At 44.6% G+C, this 19,355-nt stretch overlaps 1 protein-coding gene across 1 annotated transcript; it reads left to right on the top strand.

The window, feature by feature from the left end:
- The first annotated feature begins 1,855 nt into the window (after positions 1 to 1,855).
- Positions 1,856 to 11,967, top strand: LOC117654227. Its single transcript, XM_034400497.1, has 5 exons — positions 1,856 to 2,044; positions 4,612 to 4,797; positions 7,108 to 7,263; positions 9,705 to 9,857; positions 11,758 to 11,967. The coding sequence occupies exons 1-5, from the start codon at positions 1,856 to 1,858 to the stop codon at positions 11,953 to 11,955; spliced, it is 882 nt and encodes a 293-aa protein (XP_034256388.1). The 3' UTR covers positions 11,956 to 11,967.
- Positions 11,968 to 19,355: the final 7,388 nt, after the last annotated feature.

Below are 19,355 nucleotides of genomic sequence, written 5' to 3'. Positions count from 1 at the left end.
CGGGATCAGAACACCCTTTCAGGACTTGGTGCAGATTGTAAATGTATTCATTTTTCTGTTTAGTTGATTACAATTTTGTTATCAATTAAACAGAAAAATGAATACACTGACAATCTGCACCAAGTCCAGAAAGAAAAACAAGAACTGAATGTGAAATCCGTCTGCTAGCTACTGGATTTCGTCTGCTGAGGGCCCAAATTTTTACATTTCCAACAAAAATAACATCATGTTTTTGCAGCTTGGAATTTTCAGAGTATCTTTGCTTTTAATGCAGTAGCCGTCTAAAATAAATATTATGGCTTCAATGCTTCTCAAAGAGACTTTAAAAGAAACAAAAACATTGTGTTAGTTATTTTAGGTTGCCAGTACTGGGGCGACCCTCTACGTCACAGCCGATTTAAGGGTATAGGCCTTCTCTGAAGACTTGCCATACCCTGACTTACTTCATAAAATTACTTGCCGAAAGGCTTGTTACAAAGTTTCATCCTTATATAAATACGTGGACATTGTATTTCAGATACATCGAGATTCTCTGATTTGCAGTGAAGATACTTCATGAACACTTTTAGGTACCTCTGCAGTTATAGTTCTAAATCTTCACTGACAGTTAGGATTGTCTTGGATCTGCTTTGACAGTTAGGATTATTCTATTAGGACGCGTCGAAATTTTGTCACAGTCGTTTCAACGCGATGTCACGTTCCTCAAATGAGAATGAAACTGTATTTTAACGTGACTTCTTATTAAACTATCTCGCCGAATGACCATGTCGTCAGAGCACAGGGTTTGAAGACTGCAGCACCGAATGGAGGATTCCCTCGGGATCATGAATAAGTTGGGCATCGCGTGCGCCACCGAATTGCAGTGGGCTCCGCAGAACACTGGCCAAGTTTGGTGGCGCATACATACACACACGAGTTCGTTCACTTCTGAAGTTCAGAGGAGGGCCCCGCTTTCGTCGGGCCAGTCAGTGTGTCAGAGTCAGTGTGAGGTTGGTGGCTGGCCGCGACACACCGAGCGGAGAATAACCAGGGACAGCAAGAACCATGTCTGGTGAGCTAGAGTGCGAATTCGTGGAGACACGGCGCACAGTGGGTCAAAAGTCTGGTAGAGGCGGACAAAACTCTAGACGCGTTTTGAGCTCCAGAGTCGCTAAACAGGCCTCGAACCGAACGTGTGACCCCATCAATGGATTCCTCGTTCGGAGAGCAATCAATTGGTGGGGTCACACGCTCGGTTCGAGTCCCATTTAGCGACTCTGGAGCTCAAAACGCGTCCAGAGATTTGTCCGTCTCCATTGGTCTTCTAGCCCACTGTGTGCAGGTGTCGCACGCGCACAATGCAAGTCCATGTGTAGGGCAGTCACCTACTTTTTGACGTACCAAAGTGTCTCACGTTTGCATGTGTGAACCACGTTTATCGCACGTTTGCAGGTCTTCTCACACAGATGGCTTGTTTCACACTTGCAAGGGTGGGACCGGTATCAATGGACCACTATGAACCAGTTGTACTACAGGTTCATTCATGACTGCCAATATCACAAAACGAGTTGTGGGGTGTGTGTCCTAAAACAACAGAGAGCAACAGAGAGCGTCTGACTATCATCGCCTTGACCCTCACTTTGAATGTTCTACAGTGAAGATTCTCCATACTATGGTGAAAATGTTCCATATTATGATGGTACAGCTGACTTCATAACATAACGTTGAGAATTCACAGTACCTCATAGATATTTTGACGAATTCCGTTATGGAGAAAATCTCCACCATAATATGTTGGTGCAGCCTCGGTGCAGCCTTTCACCGTAAGACATTTACAGTGAGCTCCCTTCCAGTGTCCGCGCAGGTGGCGGCCGAGATGGCCAGCCTGCTGACGGTGCCGCCCTGGAAGCGCGTCCTGGACCGCGTCATGCTGGCCCTGAACGTGCTGTCGCAGGCGGGGCTCCTCGTCGCGTTCTTCGCGGAGGTTCTCCGCCAGAGCCCGGACCGCGCCTCCATCGCCTTGTTCTTCTTCACGGGCTTCTTCCTGCTGCACTTCGGTCTCTGGGTCAGTGGCAGATCCCCGCAGAGAAAACCCCACCTCGCTTACACTCTAAATGTCTCACAATGAAATTTGACTTATGTTCTTCGTATGGTAGTGTGGATTCGGTGCAATAGCCTGTTACGAAGCAACATTTCTTCGTAATACGAATCTTTTTAGCTTTTTCATTGTAAGATACTAAGGAAAACCTTCGCAATACGACGAAAAACCACCATCGTACTCCCCCGAGGGGGTATGCGCTCTCTGAACCTGTGTACCGACTATTACGCTATTACGCTCTATTACGCCACAAATTGATCGGAATTTAGCTAACAACGGCCTAAAACACACCAAAATTGATAAAATTTTGACAATTTCGGCTATTACAGATAGAGTGAACCGACTATTACGCGAGTGCATACCCCCTCGTACTCCCCCGACCCGCCGACCCATAGCTGTCCCGCGCGGGAGAATCTGCAGTCTGAATTGTACCCAGGAACTGATGTCACACTATGCTTTTAAGTGAACAAGGAGGGTAGTTGTAGTGTGGCTCAATTGTTCTGAAAGTGTTCACAGATGTGCTATTTTGTGTGTAGAATGAAGTATGCATCGGGCATAGTCTAACTGCAGATGGCCGGCTGCAGTTCGAGTACGGTTAAAATACAGTTTAAGTACACTTAACTGTACTTGAACTGTGCTCTAACTGCCGAAAAACTAGTAGTTTTTTAGGACCTTTTCAGTTTCAACTGCAGTTTTGCGGACAGTTCACGACAGTTTTGACAAAAATACGGTTTTGCCATAAAAATTCAAAATTTTTGATTTCCAGCCTTACGTTGCCTCCCTCCCACTCTCTCTCCCTTTTTTTTTTTTTCTCTTTAGTCGTTGTTGAAGTTTGTCAGTCAGTAGTCGAACCCGGGCCTCAGGGTTGTCAGACCGCAACGCTGCCAACTGCGCTACGGAGACGTGTGAGGGTCTGGCGCCAGCGCGGGCGATGCCACTGGCCATGCCCGCGCGCTCAGGTAGACGGGGATTACCGCCACTCCGCGCTCGGCGCGCTCCACTCCACGAGGAATTTTCCCGTCATTTGCCGAGACAAGCTGATCTGGAAGCAGTGCCGAGCTTCACTCGGCGAAATTTTGAACATTTGAATCATTCCAAGGCCGTGACGTGAAAGGGCATTCAGGGTGAAGTTGGAAGTACTCTTTGACTTCTACAGCAATAAACTTTAATTGTAGTTTTTGACTGCATTCCCAATTGACCCCGGGAATGCATATGTCATACACTTTTCTTTACTCTCCATGTGTAAGCAAAGAGCAAATTAGAAGTATATTTGTCACGGCATTTGGATTTGGAAATAAGTTGAACTTTGACTGTGGTTTGAACTACATTCTGAACTGCCAAAGCAGACTGCAGTTGGATCTGGCAACAAAAATGCAGTTGAAGGACAGTTTCTGTGCACTTTAAAGCACAAAATTGACTGCAGCCAGCAATACAGAACTGATGGCACTTTAAATGCAATTTAAGGGCAGAAAAGAACTGCAGAAAGGAACTGCAGATGAGCCACTGCAGTTTCAAATACAGTTTGACTACTGATCCTTTCGCGCGGGGTCGTAAGTGTCACAATTTGTCAGTGATGTCGTGTGCTGGATTAAGTAGCGTAGTAGGTTCAACGACTTTCTTACCTCGCGGGAATTCCCCTCCGCCTCTCTCTCTCACACACACTCTCTCTCTCTCTCTCTCTCTCTCTCTCTCTCTCTCTCTCTCTCTCTCTCTCTCTCTCTCTCTCTCTCTCTCTCTCTCTCCCGGCCCCTCGACAAGCTTTGCCGCCGCTGCTTCTCCTGTTTCGGGCGACAGTCGCCTGTGCATCAGGTGGTTGTTGAATAACCCACGCCGCCGCCCGGCAACTTTCAAAGACGAACTTTCCTGGTCTTTCGATCGGATTCACTTCGGGGTCACGCGCGTCCATTGCTGGCACGGACTGCCGACGTTTTGTGGAAATCCAAGAAAAAGCGACTCTATTGGACTGACACAGACTGGGCTTGTGACTTGGTCAGTGACTGGGTCAGTGACTGGGTCGGGTCAGTGACTGCGTTATTAACTGCCTTAGTGACTTGGACAGTGAATGGGTTCGTGAGAGGGTTAGTGACAGGGTCAGCGACTGGGTTTGTGACTGGGTCAAAGAGTGGTCTCTCACAGCATGCGCCCTAAGTACATTATTGTCCATAAGTATGAACGAACATATTCAAAAATTTGTAAGGTAGTAACAATTTCATACATATCTTAAGTTTAATTTTTTTCCATATTTGCTTATGTATTTTAAAAGGTGTACCTAATTTCTACAAAATTTTACTTTACATCTGTACAAATACATCACTACTTGTGTACCAAATGTCCTTGAGCATTTAGCGTGTGGGTGAACATGACGTGGCAATGTTCCCCCGAAGTGGGGACGTCACTCATAAACTGGAGACGAAAGAGAAAACAGTATCCCTTGTAATTTTTACAAGAAGATATCACGCCATTTTTTCTTACTAAGTTCTTTATAAATTTCCAAGAGGTTTTTTTTAACGAACGTGTTATTTTGTTTCCCACAGCGCCGCATCGGTTCCGCTGACGCGTTGCGCGAGAACCTGACGCCTTTCCTGAACGTAGCTCAAAGCATAGAAGATGACGCACTCAAGGACCTGTATGCGGACGGGGAGAGTCCCGGCCAGGGTCTGCGCCGCGTGCGCCAACTCACGCCCGTTCTTCCCAAGCTCATCTTCATGGCGCGGTGGCAGGTACATGGCTCACCTTAAGGAGGCTCTTACGATGATGTTAAGAGCACTTTGTAAAAACATTTTTTTGATGTAAAAGGATCAAGATTTTATGATTTCTGCATTAAAACCCTTTTAGATAATTGAATAAGCTTTATTGACATAAAGCAAAGTGACTATGGACAATTTTTGGAAATTTTGTAGAAACGTTTAAAATTATGGTTCTCGTAAGATTTTGGTCGCATAGGGGTAGGTTGGGGAAGAAAAGTACAAAACGCGTACTTTGCAGTGCACAGAAGTTTCAAATGAGGATTCAACTATTCTGCTCTCGTGAACTTGTAATCCAATGCCTTCCTAATGAAATGGATCACTGTTCATTGATTATAGTTCCCTACATTACGTACAACATGCCAAAATGTATGTGATGTTGGAACTCCTCGAAAAGGGTAAGAAAAGTACACCACCGGGAAAGAAAAGTACAACGAAAAGAATTGCGATTTCGAACCAGGAGACCACCAATCTTGGCTCAATACAGGTTTAGCCATAAAGTGGAGAGCTTTCACTTGCCATTAGTTCAAGTTTCGTCAAAATCGGTCAATTGGTTCTGATTCTACATGGACTCATCACAGAAGGTCCAAAAAGCCTTTTCTCAAAGATAAGTGGTTACATCATTTTTGTGCTTTTCTTCCCCTTTTCACGTAAATGCCCAATAACTTGTTTATTTCTAGTCTAATTCTATAACTTGTGTTGACATTTTTTGCTTGTCTCGCCTAATCAAATCTATTCCCGTGATCAATTCAATTTTCATCCCGCTTTTAGTTTCTTAGAGGGTGTTTTTTTCTTCCCCAGTGCCTGTACTTTTCTTCCCCAGCCGACTGTACTTTTCTTCCCCATTTCATTTTTACACTTATAAAAAATTGTGTTGAAGCCTAAGAGCATCGAACGGCACTGTTTTTCAAAGATGATGGTCTAAGCTATAAGGTGGTACCTTACATTGGACTGTCGGCTGATTCCGCAGGAAGCTGTACTTCAAAGTACAAACATTTAAAAAAAAGATTTTCATAAGGGAGTATGGGGCGATTTGTAACAGGGGCGATTCGTAACAAATGCGTTTATTAATTTAAGTGGAGGGAGCAGAGGAAAATCTGAGTATGGCCCCTCTTTCGCTTCAAGTAGAGAGTCCTTGAACAATCGAAGCGGATGTGATCGGTGCTCAGGTATAGTTTTGGAGGGCGTCTGAAATATAGGGTGCACCGAAAACAGGCAAATCTTTTATTTTGAGTTCAAGGAAGTTTCTGTCTGAGGCTGCCCAGGTATGAATCACCATCGAAGTACCGTTGAGGCCTCGAAGCGTGACCCCTTTACAATGTTACCACGTGGCATAAGTTGCTTTTACTTTGTCCAGTGATAGTTAGGGACGTATTTCTTGCGTAGCCGGCATTTGGGGTGATTCGTAACAGACCCGTATAAAAACAAGAATTTAAGTAGTTTTTGCAATAAAATGCTTGAATTTTTTCTCGTATCATCTGCTGCCTAATTCCAATACATTTACACAGTTCAAAATGCATTTTAAAGCGAGTTATTCTATTCTTTCCTCCAAAATTGAAAAAAGTGAGGTTAGGGTTGACATAGCCGGTCAGTTAATGCTGAGGCGGTCAACGGCAGCTTGTAATGCAGATTTTAAGGCGTCTGCAGGACATCCGAAGAACATCTGCTGGAGGAGATAACATTCCCGACGATGTTTCATTTAATGTGTAGGATGTCATGAAAAGCCCCATGGCTGTTACAAATCACCCCATGCTGGGGCGATTCGTAACAGCTCGCAAGGGTTTGGAAAGCGTCTTAGATTTCAAAGATAACGGATTCCAGATTGATCCAATGGAGCTGCACAGTCTAGATGAAGGGCCAGACTGCTCAACTGGCACAAGTTTGACAGCGATATCCAGAATGTTCTTAATTTTGTATAGAGGATTCCAAAATCTGTTACAAATCGCCCCATACTCCCTTAGTTATTTTTAATGTTTTTTTCAAACGTTCAGTTTGATTCTAAATATTATATGTAGAACTGGGCTAAATTTATTTTTTGTCAGCGGGATGACCAATCTTTCTAAAACCACTAACGTGATGGTTTAGTGTAGTTTCAGTTCGGAGATATAACGGGTGTACTTTTCTTACTCGAGCCTCAAGTGTACTTTTCTTACCCAACCTACCCCTACCTGTTCAGATCTGGGGGGGGGGGAATCAGGGAGACTCATCCCTAGTCGTGTCATAGAACTGACTAGAATGGGGCTTTCAATCTGCAATAATGACAGTCTTGTAAAAATGGTTGCGCAGGCCCCGCTCGTCTCAGTGGTGTTGACGCTCCTGTTCGAGATTGGAGGCCGCCACATAGTGCCTCATTGGCCCAACGGCCAGGGTCGCGACCTGGTCGAGCACTGCACGGTGGTGCTTCACATCAGCCTCATCGCCTACGCCGGGAGGGTATTTTTGGTCAGTAACCTATTCAGAAAGAGTAATCACAAGAAGAGAAAAGTCTAATAGACTAAATCTGAACTTATTTTCTCGGTTACCACTTTTAGAGGTTGACTCTTTTAGTCTGCAAACTTTTCTTGGTCAATGCAGTTGAGATGAATGTGACTCTAAAAATGCTGTGGAAGAGGTCACATTCAGTGCAATTGGGACCTAAAAGTTAAAATTTTAAAAACAGTAAATAACTGCGACATTCTTTGGTTGGGGCAAGCGCAGCGCCCCGTTCAGATTCTTGACAGCTCGAGGCCAGAGGTGCGCCCCTCTCCCCTGTACACGGAATGACGACATCACTGCAAAGCCGGTGGTAAGTTTAATTGCCACAAATTTGGCAAGCCGTTTTGAATGCAAAAAAATGGCAAGCTTAGCCTGGGAATACCCCCCAGCTTGCCAAAATGCGGCAAGCTTGTGAAGATTTCTGACCATAGCTTGCCAAATTTTGGCATTCAAAACGGCTTGCCAAATTTCTGGCAAGTAAACTCATCACTGGCGTTGCAGTGATGAGGCTTTTTTGTCTGAATGGTTAAATTTGAAGCATATCAGCCGGGATACAAAGTTTTGTCCACCACGGGTGATACAAATTGTCCGATGCGATGCCTCATGCAATTCACTATGAGCAAAATCAACTAAGACGGGCCACTTCTTCCGGTGACCCTCTCCGATTTGCCTGATTTTTTGTAGGCTTAATAACTACCTAAAGGAGAGTCTAAAGCCAAAATATTAGGTCCGGCAAAAATTTATTGACCGAGATATGGCCAACTTAAGTTTAACTTTTGCAGGAAAAACACAAATTTGGGTATTTTGGACTAATTTTACACTTTTCATAGTAGAGGGCTAAAATTTGGTCACCTTATGTAAAATTGACCAAGGAACAAGAATATGACCTCAGATTTGACCTCCGACGAATACCTGCAGAGTAAACCCCCCAAAACACCTTCAAAACACCTAAAAAAACAGTTTTTTCTTGGGGTTTCTGGGAAAAATATGTGGACAAAAACTTCTGATGATCTTATCTTGTAGAAAATGACGCGATGAATCGAATGAGACCACGCGCAGATTTTTATGTCAAACCGTTTAGGAGATATAGCGGATCAAAGTATGCAAATTTTGCCATTTATTCTTTAAAAAATGGAGGTTTTGAGCATAGTTTGACGTTATCTGCCTTCTTGGTGTGTGTGGGTGATCCTATCTTGTAGAAAAAGACGCGCTGAATCGATTGAGACCACGCACAGAGTTGTATCTCAAATCGTTTAGGAGATATAGTGGTTTAAAGTATGGGCACGGTAGTCCGCCCGCCCAACAGGCGTGTTTGGCGGGCCTGCCTTGTCGGGTGTTTACAGGAGCTCTCCCGTGCCCACACTTTAAACCACTATATCTCCTAAACGGTTTGAGATACAACTCTGTGCGTGGTCTCAATCGATTCAGCGCGTCTTTTTCTACAAGATAGGATCACCCACACACACCAAGAAGGCAGATAACGTCAAACTATGCTCAAAACCTCCATTTTTTAAAGAATAAATGGCAAAATTTGCATACTTTGATCCGCTATATCTCCTAAACGGTTTGACATAAAAATCTGCGCGTGGTCTCATTCGATTCATCGCGTCATTTTCTACAAGATAAGATCATCAGAAGTTTTTGTCCACATATTTTTCCCAGAAACCCCAAGAAAAAACTGTTTTTTTAGGTGTTTTGAAGGTGTTTTGGGGGGTTTACTCTGCAGGTATTCGTCGGAGGTCAAATCTGAGGTCATATTCTTGTTCCTTGGTCAATTTTACATAAGGTGACCAAATTTTAGCCCTCTACTATGAAAAGTGTAAAATTAGTCCAAAATACCCAAATTTGTGTTTTTCCTCCAAAAGTTAAACTTAAGTTGGCCATATCTCGGTCAATAAATTTTTGCCGGACCTAATATTTTGGCTTTAGACTCTCCTTTAGGTAGTTATTAAGCCTACAAAAAATCAGGCAAATCGGAGAGGGTCACCGGAAGAAGTGGCCCGTCTTAGTTGATTTTGCTCTATTTCATTGAACAATTTGTATCACCTTTGACTGCAAAATTGCATCACCGATGTGCTTAAAATTGCACCATTCATGGGTTAAAAAAAGTCCCACGGCATTCGGTGTGCAATTACTCACTCTAAATGTCTTACGAAGAAATTTCCCATAATACGAACGAATACGAAGGAAATGGCGCAAGCATAATACGAAGGTGGTTCTTCTTCGTATTACGAAGGTTTTTCTTTGTATCATACAATGAAAAAGCTAAAAAGATTCGTATTACGAAGGAATATTGCTTCGTATTATGCTTGCGCCAAATTCACTGTAACATACGAATAACATAGGTCAAATTTCATTGTAAGACATTTAGAGTGCTGTACGATTGAACTTACTGTCGTCGTCTGAAGGTGACTTGCGCCATGCAGTGGATGTCCTCGCTGTGCATGGACTGCTGCCTCCGGTTGCTCGCCGACCGCGCGGCCAGAGCGCCCACGTGGCACCAGCTGGCCCAGACTGTCCGCCAGCACCACAACCTGCTGACCGGCTTCAACAGAATACAAGTGAGGTTTCACTTCAAACTTAACTGCCTACTTGGTCACTTACAAATGCGTACTCGCAAGTGGACACCTTCACCTCCATGCTAGCTAGTAGCCCCGCATACTTCGAGGGGTCCTATTCAAAAGATCTTATCTGCGCGTTCCCCCCAAGACAATCTTATCTTAAACGCAGGCGAATTTCACTCAGTTTGATCATTTAATATACAGCTACAAATTAAAATCATTTGTGACAAAATTCTTTGAAATGTTAAGATGAAAGGTCAAAGAAACCAACAGTGCATGTAAAAATATATTCCGCTTACTCTCGTACCTGTCCCAAATGGTCAAACTGTCTGAAATTCACCTGCGTTTAAGATAAGATTGTCTTGGGGGGGGAACGCGCAGATAAGATCTTTTGAATAGGACCCCTCGACTTACTAGTAGATGTGGTATTGGCCAGGTATCAGGGTGGTTAACGTTACTTTTCAGCTATTTTGCGCGATTTAATTTGAAAAATTTGCCAAAAATATTTCTTCTGGTATTATTTTGATGTTTATGTTACAAAAGACTCTCAAGAGTTCAAATAGTCTAGAAAAAATTTTGGTTCGATAAAATGCGTGAAAGGGTGCCCTAGGGGGACGAGAACCCGAAAGTAACGAGTAACGAGTTACTCGTTTCTCTACGTTTGGGTTCTCGTTCTCCTAGGGCCAACACTTTGACAAATTCCAGCGAACCAAAAATTTTTCTAGAATATTTGAACTTTTAAGAGTATTTTGCAACAAAGACATTGAAATAATACCACAAAAAATATTTTTGGTGCAGTTTTAAGGGGGCTCATACATGTTAAAAGCACTTTTTAAAAAAAAAAATTTGATGTAGATGGATTAAGATTTTACAATTTCTGTGTTAAAATCCTTTTAGATAATTTAGTAAGCTTCATTTTGGCTTAAGGGAAAGTGACTTTGGACATTTTTTGGAGATTTAGTCGAAACGTTTAAAATTTTGCTTCTCGTAAGATTTTGTTCGCATACTTGCTCAGATCTGTGGGGAAAAAATCAGGGAACTCATCCCCAGTAGCGTCATAGAATGACTAGAATGGGTTTACATGTGCAATAGTTTTCAAGAAAAAAATAAAAAATTTTTTTTAACAATTTTTAAACAAATTTTTCAACAAAAAATTGTTTTTATTTTTTTTCTTGAAAACTATTGCAGATATAAAGCCCATGCTAGTCAATCTTATGACACTACGGGGATGAGTCTCCCTGATTTTTCCCCACAGATCTGAGCAAGTATGCGAACAAAATCTTACGAGAAGCAAAATTTTAACCGTTTGACTAAATCTCCAAAAAATTGTCCAAAGTCACTTTCCCTTAAGCCAAAATGAAGCTTACTCAATTATCTAAAGGATTTTAACACAGAAATTGTAAAATCTTAATCCGTCTACATCAAAATTTTTTTTTAAAAAAGTGCTTTTAACATGTATGAGCCCCTTTAAAAGATATGTGTGCAATTTTATTGAAAAGCAACGTTAACAACCCTGCCGCATACACGCGCTTGTGTGTACTTAGTAGACAAGTAGGTTTTTGTAGTTTTCTGCTTAAACGTAAGAGTGTGCATGAAATGCTCCCCCTGGGAGTCAACCACAAAGCACGCTTTATCCAGAAAAGTGCTTGCAAGCACGCTCTACTCAGGAGCATCCTTGGTAAGCACGCCCTGAAGCAACACTCAAAAAGGAAGATTCTCTAGTATGAATCTCTAGATGAAATAATGGCGGTGCAGCTGACTTTATAAGATACCCATTGAGCATTCACTGTACATTTTTTGATATTTTGACGAATTTCGTTTGTATTATGGGGAAAACATTCACCATAATTAGCCTTTCACCGTGAGACATTTAGAGCCAACATTCTGTATGTGGTAACAGAAGTACTTCAGCGAGGACTTGTCGCTGGTCGTGCGACTGATGCTCTTCCTGGGGCTCATCGGCGCCCTGCGGATCGCGTTCGGCGTCCAGGACATCAACAACATGGTCATCATGGGCATCGTGTACTCGTACGTGGCCACCATCTGCGTGGCCGGCGAGCTCCAGGCAAGGGCAAATCCGAGGGGGCAACCACTCTAGAAATCTTGTGTCTCCTTAGCGCTAGAAATCTCTGAGAGATCTGAGATCTTTCCCCAAACAGGCTAAAAACATGCTAATTTTAGGCGGAATATCGGTGAAAATCTTGCGAAATCCGACGGAATCTTTAACCTTAAGAAATCTTGTGTCCCCAAACATCCAATGTGGTTGCCCCCTCGGGCAAATCACTTTGAATTTCGGTGTACAAATCCAATGAATTGCAGTCGAATTTCGATGAATTTCAGGCAAACACAACTGAATTTTCAGAAGAATTTCGATGAATTTCAATGAATTTCAGTAAATTTTACACTCTCATTCCAGGAACGTGACATCACGTTGAAACGAACGTGACAAAATGTCACGTTCGTTTGAGCATTGTGTCACATTTGTTTGGGTGTGAATTGGTCTAAAATCAGCTTGTTCACATTCAAACGAACGTGACACAATGCTCAAACGAACGCGACACTTTGTCACGTTCGTTTCAACGTGATGTCACGTTCCTGGAATGAGAGTGTAAACGTTTGATGAATTTTGGTGTACGAATTTGGCTGGAGTTATTTCCCCTTGGCTGCAGGAGATCGCGGGGGACACGTTCCACTCGGCGGTGTGCTCGTGCCCGTGGGAAGGCTGGCCCGTGGAGGACCGCCGGAGCTACGTCATGCTCGTGGCGCGCACCCTCAGGCCGCCGCAGGTTGGTGTCGTTCACAGTGGGTTTGCCAGAAGACCGGTGAGGGCGCGGTCAAAATCCCGGACACGTTTTGAGCTCTAAAGTCGCTAAAGAGTACTCGAAGTTGTCCACTTAAGAGCGGAACCTTGCGTAAGCCGCACCGACTGCGGATTTCTGAATGAAATGAATGCCTTTTCGGCATGCCTCTCGCACTTCACCCGGACAGTGTACACCCCTGACTCCAGACTGTGAAACCAAGTATGGAGAACTGAACACTTCATGGTGTGGAAAAATTCTCCACTCTTGGACGTGTAGAGTTCACAGTCTCCATATTTCAAGCGCATGGCAGCTCAAAGAGCCCTCACAGCAGACGTGCGGACAACTCCACAATTGAAGCATTTCAAGGGTTTCACACTCAGTGCCACTCCAAGTGTGGACCAAGTCCATGCTTCCTTGAGTGGACCAGTTTAGTCCAGGGGTCTCCAACTCAGGCCCGGCGGGCCATTTGGCCCGGCTGGGCCCGCGGGCCCGAGCCCGGGCCAGCGCTACTGCTGCCTCCGCTACTCGCCGCTCTTCCCCCACTCCCGATCTCAGAGCGCTTTGCTGCTGTGCAGCCGTCCCCCACTCCACCCGCCAGTACCCCCACTCCGCTACCTACTACCTGTCTCTCTCGCTCCGGTCGCACAGGGCGGGCCACAGCGTGCCCGGCTTGGCCCGCTTGGCCCGCGGGCCAGCTGCGGGCCAACGAGTTGGAGACCCCTGGTTTAGTCCTATGATTCATAGTTTGGTCCGTGTAATTTTTCAGCACAGTCTGTGCACAGTCCGAAGCGTGGACCAAACTGTGGTCCACGCAAGGAAGCGTGGACTTGGTCCATACTTGCTTTGGCAGTCCATTCTTGTCACTACCGCGTAGATTTGTCCCTTTTTGCAGCAATTTTGTAGCGATTTTGACGAGATTTCGAACCGAATCAAGTAAGGATTTCAGTCGGTCCCTAGTCAGTGTACACCTACGTTCAGAGTGAGGATGTGCCCCTCGAGCGATAACCAGAGAAGCCTCATTTCTTCGAATGGATCAGGTGGCGCTACGCTTCTTCACTCGCAACACAAACAAGGGCATTAGTTTTATGCTCTCCGAACGGGGCATCCATTGGTGGGGTGGGTCAAAGTTTCGGTTCGAGCGACCCTGGAGCTCAAAAAGCGTCTGGACTTTTGGCCGTCTCTACCGGTCCTCTGGCCCACACGGTTAAAACGGTTCCTGGTTTTCCCAGGAAGCCAATGGTAAAGACATAGGCGATTTCCCGGCAGTTCCTGCACTCAAGACTCCTTACGGACACCACGTATCCGCAATACGGACGGTTTTGTGCAAGCGTAATTACGGATGGATTTTGTTGTAATACGGATGATTTTATCCGTAATACAAAGGTTTTCGTGTCCGTAACATACAGACGAAAATATCCGTATGGTACAGACGTAAAACTCTTTGTAATACGGATGATTTCATCCGTATTACAAGCAAAATCTATCCGTAATTGCAATTGCACAAAAATGTCCGTAATACAGATAGGATGTATCCGTAAGAAGTTTAGTGTGTGGGAAACCAGGAACCGTTTTCACCGTGCGCTGTGCGACTTGAGGCTTTGAAACATGGTGGTTTTTGTTTTGCCAGGTGCGGTTTCGGTATTTCGGGGCTATGAGACTGGACACTTTGTCGAAGATCTTCAACAACTTGTTCAAGTACGTGCAAGTGATGCGCGCCGGCTTCAGTGAAGACGCGTGGAGTGAGTGACGAGCACCTGGGCGATACCGATCTTCCTCGAAAACCTCATCCAGCTAAGATGCGGACTCGAAGATGACACTCTTATCAGTCACACTGGCCTCGCAGCAGCGTAGTGGCCACGGTGTACTTAACGCGTTTCTACGTCGTGGTTGGGGCAGCCCGCTGCACAGAGGGTTGGCAGATATGGCCAAAACACCAGACGCGTTTCGAGCTCCATAGTCGCTAACTGGGACTCGGACCGAGCGTGTGACCCCATCGATGGATTCCTCGTTCAGAGAGCAATTCATTGCTGGGGTAACACTTAGCGACTCTGGAGCTCAAAACGCCTCCGGGATTTTGACCGACTCCACAGGTCTTCTGGCCCACTGTGCGCCGACTGTCCGGACTCAGTTCAGCCAAACTCGATTCTTGTCACTGGCATCTGTCGGGACTTTCTTGCACTCCCATGGCCCCATTGTAAATAATATTAAATAATAAACCGTTTGATAAACTCGTTTGGTACTCACTTGCAACTCCTTCCACACAGTAAAAAAATTGATGGCCGTTTCACGATAATATCATGGATGGCCTAGTGTGGGTGACGACGATAAAACTGGAGGATTTGGAATGTCTCTCAAGAAAGTTAACCAGACCGCACCAAACCGCTGTGGTCACCATAGGGAGTTCTGGGAATCGTTCTGATGAGTGATTGTGGAGCGCATGCGTGATCGATCGCTTGAAGCATTCTAACACGACCCCTTTATCAGAAACCGATGACATTGCCCTGAAGTGTCAACCAAAGTGTTAACTTAACATTGCAGATGCAGGAGCCACCTTCCATGACTGCAGTACAGTGTAGTACGATATTTCTTCGTCGGTTTTGGGGTGAAAGTTGCATTTATAGAAAAAAACTAAGCTAGGCCACTGAAGGACTGAATGTGGGAAACTCCGCAGTGTCTTTGACCTGGACTGATGTTGTCATCATTCCCCATTCCCTTTAAGTTCCCGGCAGTTCTCTTTTCTCCTGAGTCTACCACATTCTAGCATCTGTAACTGCTCTCTTTTGTTTCCTTAAAATTTTTGTCACTCGCGCCTTATTCATTTCCTCGTTTGCTCATATGTAGTAGATTTCCATAGCTTAGGTGGGAGTGGATTACTGCTTGATAGACTTTGAAGACATCCTTTTTATTTAAAGTTTGTGATACTTGCGAAATTATGAAATGACCGCTATTACGTTTCCTTGTTACACTGACAAAAATTTTGTCGTAACTTAGCGACACATTTATCGCCAATTTTTTTAGCGACAAGATTTGTTGTGGAACGAATAGCTTGTTAAACCAAACTCGTACTGGAACTAAAGGGTAATTTCACAACGTAGCAGTCTACTTTCAAATACAAGTTGTTGACCAACAACAAATGTTGTTGGTCAACGACAAGTCTTGTAAGTCAAAAAAAAATTTGTAATGTCTGGGACAAGTATTCATGGAGTACTTTTGTCGCTAAATTTATTTTGCCTAATTCTTTTTTAAATAATAGTAATGTTGCTATGACTAAAGAAGACCAATAGATGATTATTCATAATATGCTTTAATTGAGCAGATAATTGCAAAAGATTTTGTTTCCATACAAATAGTATCGTTAAGGGTGATAACAAGAATTTTGTTCTTCAACGACAAATTGTCGCTTACAAGATTCAACGACATTTCTTTCGCTTTGGTTCATGATAAAATTCTTTGTTTTGGAACGACTTAATTTTCACTCATCTGATTGTTCTTTTATTCTAGGTGCTAAAATATTTTGTTCAAAGTCTCACTTTCACATCAACATGATTTCACAGCACAAGACCTTTAGATTGGCCTGGCCACCTCAAGGTGTCTGAAAGTGCCATAGGGTGGCCAGGGCAGCCCTGTGTCACTAGGTGCCCCTGTCACTGTGCCCCACCACCCTCCCTTACTCTGTGTCGCATTTAAGATCATCCCGTATTTCTATTCTTGTTTCGTGACTCTCGAGCTTAAAAACTTTGGCCACCTCCACCGGTCTTCTGGCCCACTGCGCCACGTGACCAAGGTGCGGAGTGCGTTGTTCGGACGAGGAAACGCGGTATCTCTCATCTCAGCAAAACAATCGCCAGCTCTCCGCCGAAATCAAAAAGAATGGGGCTCTGATAAGCTCAAGCCGATCGACCATCGTCTCGTGAGGAGTCCTGTGCTGCACGTTTCGGTTCTCGGGCGTATCTGGCCACTCGAACGTCGCCCGGATCTGGATCTGATATCTGTTTAGTCTATCAAGTGCGCGAATGGAAGTGGCTGTCAGATTTGATTGACTGATCTGCTGAGTCGTAACAGGAGAAAGGTCTATCAATCCCGGATCTACTGGCGTCGCATGTCGCGAACTAAATCAGGAACTGAGATACGATTGACCCGGATGCAGAGGCATGCATTTAAAACAGCCGACTATCATTTTAATAAATCTTCAGTAGAATGGCAACATTTGATCCAGAAAACGGAAGAAGGGAATAATTCGACTTATCTTCAACTTCAAATTGAGTTTTTATCTTATAATTGTGCCTCAGGATGGTTTGCATCATAGCACCAAATTGTTTGAGTTATCCCCTTCTTCCGCTTCATGGATCCTTTGTTCATTGCGATTGAAACTGGCGACAAATTGGCTTAAAGTTAGCTTTAAATCCGACATACGTGCTCAGGGGCCAAACTCACCAATAACGTACTCCAATGAATCTTGAAACGGAAGAAGAAAAACAAAAGTAAGCCTCAATAACAGCTTCAGAGGATGCGCACCGAGTGGTGGGGCAACGTCTGCGCATGCGCTGAAGCTGATGTCAGGGCTTGCTTTTGTTCTTCTTCCGTTTAAAGATTCACTGGAGTGCCCTATAAACCTGGAGAACAGACGTGATCTACGTCTCGTCTATTGTCATTATCACGTAAGAGAAAATGGGGGATGTATTCGGAGAAGAATTTGTAAGGGAACATTCTCGCCTGTCACCTCTTCAATCGAGAGTGAACTCAAAATTCCATGTGGTGGTTTAAAGCAGAAGTGTGCGAAGAAATTTCTGCAAACATAATACGAACATTGCTAATCCTTTTTAAGCTTATCTTTGAATGGTACCGGGAAAAACTTTCTTATTGAAAATATAGCTCCATGGTTTTTTCGCTCAAGTTTCTTTGTAATGTTGAGAAATGGTGTCAGGTTTCTTCGTAAGACTTTAAGAGTGGGCCATTCATTAACTCCGACTATAAAGATATCAGGATTAGGAACCGTTTGCATCGCAAAACAAATAGCATTGAAGGGCGTAACCCACGATGGCCGATGAATCAGAAAGTGCAGGGTCAACCAGGAGATACCGGCACTTGTTTACACAATGTTATCAGTAAACCCCGCCACTTGAGGGCCTGGATAAAATTTTAGAACAAACACCTGGTCAGCCGATTCAAGTGCAACCGAGTGCAACTCAGGACGAGATAAAACTCCAGGACGAAAAGGGTCCCCTATTCAACAATGACCACAGGCACCGGAAGTGAAACTCAACATTTGCTGAGAAATTTGATTTGCGAGAAATAGAGACACTGCAAAGGCTTTTCAAACCGTGGCGCATGCGTTATGAAACTGAACACACTGCCAGAAACAAGAAGCAAAGAACATCAGTCGGATAAATATCGATAATATACATATTTTACAAAACCAGTCCGTTCTTGCTTAATACCATAAATGGTTCTGTAAAATATCACATAGTTCTTCAAAAATGAAGAAAAGTGAAAAAGTTTATCAGCGTCCAAAAGCTCTCTTCTTTCCATGAAACATACCTATTCCAAAGGAAACAATTGAACGAAATGAAATACCAACAGTACCTGCAACAGCTGAACCTCAAAAAATGCATACGTTTCGAAATCAAGCGGTCAAAAAATGTCTAATAGGGGCACTAAAGAAGACTATGTCAGCCGATAGTCTGAAGTGTACACGGTGAAACCGATGTCTGGAAATTTCCAGACATTTTTTCCTATTTCCAGACATTGTCTGGAAATGGCCGTTTTTTTCCAGACAATGTCTGGAAATGTCTACTTTTTCCAGATAATGTCTGGAAATGGTCAAATCCCAGATATATATCTGAAAAAAAACGGCATTTCCAGACAATGTCTGGAAATAACATTTTCCAGATAATATCTGGAAATTTCCCAGATAATGTCTGGAAACAAAGGCCTTGACGCCGAGGTCCACGGATTTGCGACCTGGGGGTCCCCGAGGGTGTCCTCGAGGTCCTCAGGACACGAGGAGTCCAACGCCGAGGTCGCCGACGCTCTAGGACAAGCGGTTCCGGAGATACGGGGACGTACCACAAGGAGTCCGTCAAAGCAACTTTTTAGTTGGAGGCCAAAATCATCATCGGCCTCTGGCTGCGTTCCACTTGGGTGTCCGGGACTTTTGACTTCAGCATCGTGTTAAGGTAGTGCTAGACTACCAGGAACCCGTCAGAGGTCGCCGTCGGACCACCGGTGCGCCCAGGATGCCGACGAACGTGGCTGCTGTGCCGCCACACGGTTCAACACCGTTGTCGCCACCACCCAGGTGGTCCCCGATGGTGTCCTCGAGGTCCCCAGGACACGGGGAGTCCAACGCCGAGGTCGCCGACGCTCTAGGACAAGCGGTTCCGGAGATACGAGGACGTACCACAAGGAGTCCGTCAAAGCAACTTTTTAGTTGGAGGCCAAAATCATCATCGGCCTCTGGCTGCGTTCCACTTGGGTGTCCGGGACTTTTGACTTCAGCATCGTGTTAAGGTAGTGCTAGACTACCAGGAACCCGTCAGGGGTCGCCGTCGGACCAACGGTGCGCCCAGGATGCCGACGAACGTGCCGCCGGGTCCTCCGCACCAGCCGCGAGCTTGGACGACGAAGCGGCCGTTAGAACACACTAACGGCCGACTAAGCACGTGGTGGCGTCGACGTACACGTCGGTGGCGTCGGT

This window comes from Thrips palmi, unplaced genomic scaffold (assembly GCF_012932325.1).
Source record: "Thrips palmi isolate BJ-2018 unplaced genomic scaffold, TpBJ-2018v1 HiC_scaffold_10, whole genome shotgun sequence".
In the NCBI taxonomy this organism is placed as follows: Eukaryota; Metazoa; Arthropoda; class Insecta; order Thysanoptera; family Thripidae; genus Thrips; species Thrips palmi.
The sequence above is the reverse complement of the archived record's forward strand: the minus strand, read 5'-3'. Positions and strand labels throughout refer to the sequence as shown.